The 7464-nt window shown below is 42.0% G+C and overlaps 1 protein-coding gene across 1 annotated transcript; it reads left to right on the top strand.

Annotated features, from left to right (window-relative positions):
* The first annotated feature begins 3903 nt into the window (after positions 1–3903).
* On the top strand, positions 3904–5791 carry LOC127773465 (uncharacterized). Its single transcript, XM_052299529.1, has 3 exons — positions 3904–5107; positions 5192–5386; positions 5475–5791. The coding sequence occupies exons 1-3, from the start codon at positions 3904–3906 to the stop codon at positions 5789–5791; spliced, it is 1716 nt and encodes a 571-aa protein (XP_052155489.1).
* Positions 5792–7464: the final 1673 nt, after the last annotated feature.

Raw genomic sequence — 7464 nt, 5'->3', positions numbered from 1 at the left:
ACCTAGTGGTTCTTTTTTATATTTTTTGCATTCAGTAGACTGGTAGAGGATAGTGTATAACAAGGTTGCCACTTGCACCGTGATCGATACATGAACCAATTCATAGTTATACTGTCAATTGAACAAATGAAGCTAGATGATGTCTAACAAAAGCAGCATGATCTACGTTCACAAGCTTTACAGTTGACCAAAAGCAATAGATCAACCTGGGAGGCACGAGTTCCTGATAAATTGAAGGAAGCCGGCATCAAATATACATCATGTAAAATCAAAGATGTTTTTTATTATTATTCTGTGATAAACAATTGGCATCGGAGATTATTGGTTTTGTTATTTGGAATTTATTCACAAAGTGGTTTTGGAGATGATTGGATTCCACAGGTGAATCTACAGGTACTCTGGATGTGGTCCGGTCAGACCAGGCATGTGCTGCCGGTCAGACCGGCGCAGCCCGTGGTCTGACCGGCCGACTCTGTGTCGGTTTTGGTTTCAGGTTGTTTGTTTGGATATCCGTGATTGTTTCATGTTTATGGCTTCTAGATAGATACTATGCGTATGTAATACTGTTGTTTGTTATTAATGAGTCAAGTTGGAGATAGCTTGGTCTCCGAATATGGTTTCTTTGTTTGTTCTATGTGTAGGTGACTCGGATGCAAGGCTGACCCTGGTGGGGGGCGAGCGGTGCCGCCGATCTGGGCCCCCAGATCGCGGGGCCCCCCACGCCCCTCCCTCCCGCGTCCTGGCCCGCAGATCGAGCGCATGCATGCGCGGAAGCCGTAAAGCGAAGAGCCCCGCGGCGAAAAGAGAACAGAAACGCGCGTGATTGCCGCCGCCCACATCCCCTCCTCTCCTCTTCATGCTCACGCGCTCAGCGATCGGCAACCGGGCGATGGTGAATTGGCGAAAAGCCAAAAATCGAAACTGCATCGCGTGTCGTCGGCGGCCGGCGCTGACGTAATTCACTCCATGGCCATCACCAGCTGCTCAGCACCAACGCAATCTCCCTGGTTGCTGCTGCCAGCTGCTCAGCGACGACGCAATCTACTGCGTCGCTGCTGCTCGGCATCTCCTAGCCTCCGTCGGCTGCCTTCCCCTCAGCAAGGTTAGCAATCAGCACACCAATACACCATCTCCGTAGCCCGATTATTAATTTAATTACTGCTGTCCAACCTCTTGATATCAAAACATAAACATATGTAGGTCATCTCAACGCATGGCATCGCGGGCAGTAGCGCTTAATTGTTTGTTTCTGTTCACTCGATCGAATCGTCCTCATGCCCTACACATCACATCTAGACGCTTGCGATCAACCAATTGGTAAAATTTTAAATTTATATTTGTAATTTTGTAGTGTAATTTATATAAGTTAAACTATCATAATAGTGTTAATTCTTTTAATTATCAAGCCATGTCATCGATAACTTCACATTAAGAAATTGTTGATTATTGTTTTGTAGTAGTATGTTATGGGCCCCTACATTTAGTTTTGCACTGGGGCCTGAAAACTCAGGACCGGCCCTGCTCGAATGCCGGGAGAGTATTTGTGGTGATGGACCGGGAGTCGGCTTGGGGATAAGACGACGTCCGTGATGGTCAGAGATCATGCGGAATACTAAGGCTAGAGTTCAATACACATGGTTGGTGAAGATTCCATATGGCATACGATGGAGGTATTGTGTGTGTATGGGATGCGGAGTCGAATTTGGAAGGAGTCCAAATTTGGTATGATTGGTTATGTAAAGTTTGTTTCTTGCACTAGAGGGTTTCCTATGGGATTAGGACTTCTATTATGAGTTTGGTTCGTGGTTTTAGGCTGCCTACCTTGGGTATAAATAGAGGGGGAGCATAAGGCTTCCCGGTATTGCTTTTGAGAGCAATTGAGTTGAGAGTTGAGTTAGGGTTTTCGAGTTTTGTCGAAATTTTTGTAAGGAGTGCTGTTGGTGCACTTTGTAAACACAGAGAGAATCAATAAAGTCGTCGTTCACTTTTTCTTCGATTTGTGTTTCACCGGGTTTCGGCGGTCTAACCGGCGACACACCGGCGGTCAGACCGGCGGCATTGCGGCGGTCAGACCGGCGGCGTAAAGGCGATCAGACCGACGACGTCGATAGGCACGGCAGGCGATCTCAGGGCGGTCGGACCGATCGATCTACACCGGTCAGACCAACGGCACAAGCGCGGTCAGACTGGCAGGACAATTTCGGTCAGACCGATCTCCGTCGAATGTGAGGGTAACTTTTATTTCCACTAAAAGTTTCGGTTTTTGGGTATACCAACCATTCACCCCCCCCCTCTGGTTGGCTTAGTTGTTGTGATTCGATCCTACACATCATGTGGAACAAATAGAACATAAAGAGTCATAGGGAGTTTGTTTCAAATTTATTGGAATGCGAGAGAAGCAATCTTGTGCACCTCTTGTGCAATCAACAACAATGTCCCATGCTGATGTGGCAAAAGAATACTAATGTGGTATTTCACTTTGCCTAAAACGCACCATAAAGCTAAGTTAATGCACCGATATGATCAAATTTCAAGTTCTTATACTAGAACGAACCCACCTGACAAATTCTTGTACCGTGGGTGCAATTTACTCCCAAAAGAATTATTAACTTCCCAAAAGAGGTAATTGTTTAACTAAACTCTTTATTTCTGGCCAAAATAAAATATTCTTTTTAATATAGTGCAACCATCGCATTAACCAACCAACTAATCAAGGATGCACATAAGTATTTTACTCTATAATATATTTCATAGTCACCAGCATTTAAACCATGCTTGGTGGGGTCCTATAACCCACCCCGCCAATCTCTACGCCAACGGCGATTTCCTTTAGGCATTATTCGGATAATCTCTCCGACTAAAGAAGGAGGATTTGGAGAGGATTTATTCCACATCTAGTGTGATGTGTGTAATTATTTCATCTCATTTCTCATTCTTGGGGATTAAACGAATAAGGCCTTGACGAGCTATGTGTGACTAGCTAGAATTTATGGTCATAATCAGAAAAGTGGAATTACGGATATCCTTTTTCTTGATTTAGAATAAATTATTGAGCAATCCTGACCATAAAAGGCGGGTAGCAAAATAGAGCTCAGAAGAACTCTCAGACTGTGAGATGGGAACAAAGGGTACGTACCAACGCAAGCTTTTGCACTATATAGCGGCAAGTAAAATCCTGAAATATATCTTCTGTGTACTGGAGACAAAATATCGTTATGTAAGCACGAGAGGCACTGGGAGTTCACATATATGGGCAGGGGCGGGCCCACAATGATTTATGGGTATTCAAATGAATACCCAAGATTTTTGAACAAAAAATACATATATGAAGTATATATTCCATATGTATATATGAAAAAAGAAAAAAAGGCCTACCCATTCAAAAGAAGCCCAAACTAAAAACGATTCCTATCCCTCCCACCATTTTCCTCCCAACCACCCTCAGGCCCATTGGCCCAATAGCCAAAAAAAAAAAAGCCCAAACACTATTCTAACCCTATCTCCTCAGTTCCCATTCCCAAATCTCTTGAGTCCAATCCCGCACTCCAGCCGAGTCGCCGCCTTGCGCCCTCACCGGTCACCCTGCGCGCTGCCGCTGCCCCTGCCCGCAGCCCGCTGCGCTACCGCCACCACCAGCCGCCGGCCGCCCGCATCTCAGCGCGTCGGCGTCCCGCTCCCGCAACCCACGTCCACACCGGCGCCCGGCGGACGGCGGTCCGGCGACCGGCGGAGGTTGCCTCCAACCTCCAGGCGTTGCCACTGACCACCTCCACCGCTCCACGGCTCCATAGCTCCACCGAGTAGGCGATACGACGAAGGTAACTCACTAACTCTCCCTTCATGGCTATTGGTTAATCCCTATTGGTTAATGCCTAGTATATTGTTGTTTTGTAGGTTTGAAACATGAAGAGAAAAAATGGTCCAAGTCAGCCTTCTTGCATTGGTCCAAGTCAGCCTTCTTGTATTGAGAGTCAGATGCAAGTAGTGATATATCAAGGTCAACCCGAGAATGAGAGTGATAGTGGGGCAAGCAGTCCAACCACAGTACCGCCTGATGTAGAGAATGATGATATTGGAGGAGGGCCAAATGATGAGTCATCAAGTGATGAAGACAATGATGGTGGTGTATATGACATAGAGCATGATCCTGGATTGAGGACTCCTATCTCACAATATGATGTCAATGACCAAGATTCAGTTAGAAGGGAGTATATTGCATTGGGCCCTTGTCAACCAAAGATGAAGAAGGGGGATTTTCCGCAGCATGAGTGTGGAGGTATGCGCCGCTTCCTGCCAAAATGGTTTTCTGAGTTCAAGTGGCTTGAGTATAGTGTGCATAGAGATGCTGCATATTGCTTTGTTTGTTACTTGTTCAAAGATAGCACTAACAATCATGGTGGAGATGCTTTTGTTAATGGAGGTTTTAGAAATTGGAACATTAAAAGTAGATTTAGTAAACATGCTGGTGCTGTCAATAGTGCTCATTGTGAAGCTGAAGAGAAATACAATTTGTTCATGCAACCTAAGACATCAATTCGTGAGTCCTTTGCATCAAACTCTGCAGAGTTTAAGGTTCAATACTTAGCTCGCTTGACATGGTCACTTAAGTGCATAAGATATCTTCTGTGGCAGGGGTTGGCTTTTCGTGGTCATGATGAGCCAAAGGATTCTAACAATAAAGGAAATTTTAGGGAACTTGTGCAATGGCTAGCTGGGAACTTTGAAGAAGTTAATAAGGTGGTTCTAGGAAATGCTCCAACTGGTTGTCAAATGATAGACCACAAGATTCAGAAACAACTCATTGGTTCTTGTGCTCACGAAACAACTAAACTTGTCATAGAGGAACTTCATGATGAGTGTTTTGCAATTCTTGCTAATGAGTCTAGTGATGCCTACCAAAAAGAACAATTGGCTCTTTGCTTGCGGTTTGTCAATACAACGGGGCAACTAGTTGAACGGTTTCTTGGTCTTGTCCATGTTGAAGATACTACATCATTGACTCTTAAGGAGGCAATTAAGTCTTTGCTTATTAAGTACCAACTACCCTTATCCAAGGTACGTGGACAAGGATATGATGGTGCTAGTAACATGAAGGGTCATATTAATGGTTTGAATAAACTAATTATGGATGAATCCCCCTCAGCTTACTATGTACATTGTTTTGCCCATCAACTTCAACTAACCCTTGTAGCTGTTGCTAAGGAGAATACTGATTGTGCATGGTTCTTTGGGCAACTTGCATATTTGTTGAATGTCCTTGGGATGTCTTGTAAAAAGATCCGCATGCTTCGTATAGCTCAAGCTGAGTATATGATTGAAGCATTGAAGTTGGGTGAAATTGAGAGTGGCCAAGGTCTGAATCAAGAGATGGGCTTAGCAAGGCCAGGTGAGAACCTTGTTACCTCCAATCCTCTATCATATCTCTACTACACCTCTAAATTGTACTCACTACTTTAATTAACATATGGTGGCAGGTGATACACGTTGGGGATCTCACTACAAGACAGTAATGCATGTCATGCTTCTATATCCTTCAATCAAGAAAGTTCTATTCAAGGTTGGGAAAGAGTGTAATGGGGCAGAGGCTATAGGAGCTCAAACTATGCTACAAGTATTTCAGTCATTTGAGTTTGTTTTCTTGTTGCACATGATGAATGAAATATTTGGATACACAAGTGACTTCTGCAATGCTCTGCAAAGGAGGGAGCAAGATATTGTGAATGCAATGGATCTTCTTGAGTTCACAAAGGCAGAACTTGATGTTTTGAGAGAAGATTGTGGATGGAAATAATTTCTTGGAAAGGTCACTTCTTTTTGTGTGAAGCACAAAATTAAAGTTGTTGACATGGATGGGAAGTATAAGCCTATACAAAGATCAAGGAAATTCTTCAGAGATGCTATTAATTACCATCGATTCCATGCCGATATATTTTTGGGTGTCATTGATAGGTAACTTCAAGAGCTCAATAACAGATTTAATGAGGTAAACACAGAATTACTTAGATGCATGGCATCATTTAGCCCAGCCAAATCCTTCTCTGCTTTTAATGTTGACAACTTAGTTAAGCTTGCCAAGTTCTATCCTAGTGATTTTGATGTTGAAGAAATGAACCAACTCCCCTTTCAACTGAACCGCTATATTAGTGATGTGGGTAAGGATGAGAATTTCACAAATTTGAGAAGTTTAGCAGACCTATCTATGATGCTTGTCAAAACAAACAAGGTTTCTCGCTATGATCTTGTTTACAGACTTCTCAAATTGGTGTTAGTTCTCCCTGTTGCAACTGCTGGTGTTGAGAGGGTTTTCTCTTCAATGAACTATATCAAAAACAAGTTAAGAAGCAAGATGGGACAAGAATATTTGAATGATTGCTTGGTTACATCCATTGAAAGGGATTTCTTCTTGCAAGTCAAGGATAAAGACATCATCAATCATTTTCAAAATATCAAGAAACGAAAAGTTCTGCTCTAAATTGTAAGATTTCTTATCATTTTGCCATTTTGTATGCTCTAATATGCTTAACACATTCAATTTATGATCAATTTTATCCATCCATCTATGACTATTTGAAATCATGTTTATACCGTTACGTAATATACAACTATTAGACTTGGGTTGAAAATTTTTTTCTATCTCTTCTAATTTCAAATACCCAAGTTGAAAATCCTGGGCCCACCCTGGTTGCTACCTTTCCTAAATTATTGATCAAATTCCTTTTGGTGGGTTCCAAAACAACCTAGAAGGCTGGAGTTTGATTTTTCAAATATGCATCTGAATAAAGAGAATTCGTATAATTAATCATTGTAAATACAGAAAAAAATTACAGCAAAGTTAATTTTTTGAATAAAAACGTGCCATAGAATGGTTCTTCCGAGGGTGCTAGCTTGCTAGGCAATGACGAACGCCTGAAGTGTCAAGCCTGGAAAGTGGAAACTAGTCATACTACAATTAGTTGAACTTTACTATGACATGAAAAATCACTTGCATAATGAAATATTACTTACATTTAGATCAGAAGAAAATTAATTTTCATCTTTTTAATATTGCAAAATATTAAATATATTCATTTCAATCAACTTTCAGCACAGGTGCAATCTGTAAAACAGTGTGCAAATGCAGCAAATAATTTAGAACGACTGAGAACAGAAAGGCATATGGGTACATAACTATATAGATTCAAATATGAACACAAACGTAGACATATTCATATTCAACTGGATAATTGCCATAAAATATTCCATTTGATTATTTCCATCGGTTTACTCTGTACAATAGTAAATATTTTCATTATAAAATCCTCAGCTCCGGGGAGACATTTCTACAGGCTTAAAGAGCCGCTAGCTTATGAAAGCATTTCCACAAGTGGCGTTTATGCCGTCTGCTCTATGAAAATGCTAACGATAGTTTTCTCTAATAAAAGAAAATTTGGTTTTACTTCCTATGGATAAACACCGCCGGGAAGA

This window comes from Oryza glaberrima, chromosome 5 (genome assembly GCF_000147395.1).
Source record: "Oryza glaberrima chromosome 5, OglaRS2, whole genome shotgun sequence".
NCBI lineage: Eukaryota > Viridiplantae > Streptophyta > Magnoliopsida > Poales > Poaceae > Oryza > Oryza glaberrima.
The sequence above is the reverse complement of the archived record's forward strand: the minus strand, read 5'-3'. Positions and strand labels throughout refer to the sequence as shown.

Excerpts from the sequence above, each read along its gene's own strand:
- LOC127773465 (XM_052299529.1), top strand. The coding sequence starts at position 3,904 with ATGAAGAGAAAAAATGGTCCAAGTCAGCCTTCTTGCATTGGTCCAAGT. Across the intron at positions 5,108-5,191 it reads CATGAAGGGTCATATTAATG|CTGTTGCTAAGGAGAATACT; the intron begins GTTTGAATAAAC and ends TAACCCTTGTAG. Across the intron at positions 5,387-5,474 it reads GATGGGCTTAGCAAGGCCAG|GTGATACACGTTGGGGATCT; the intron begins GTGAGAACCTTG and ends ATATGGTGGCAG.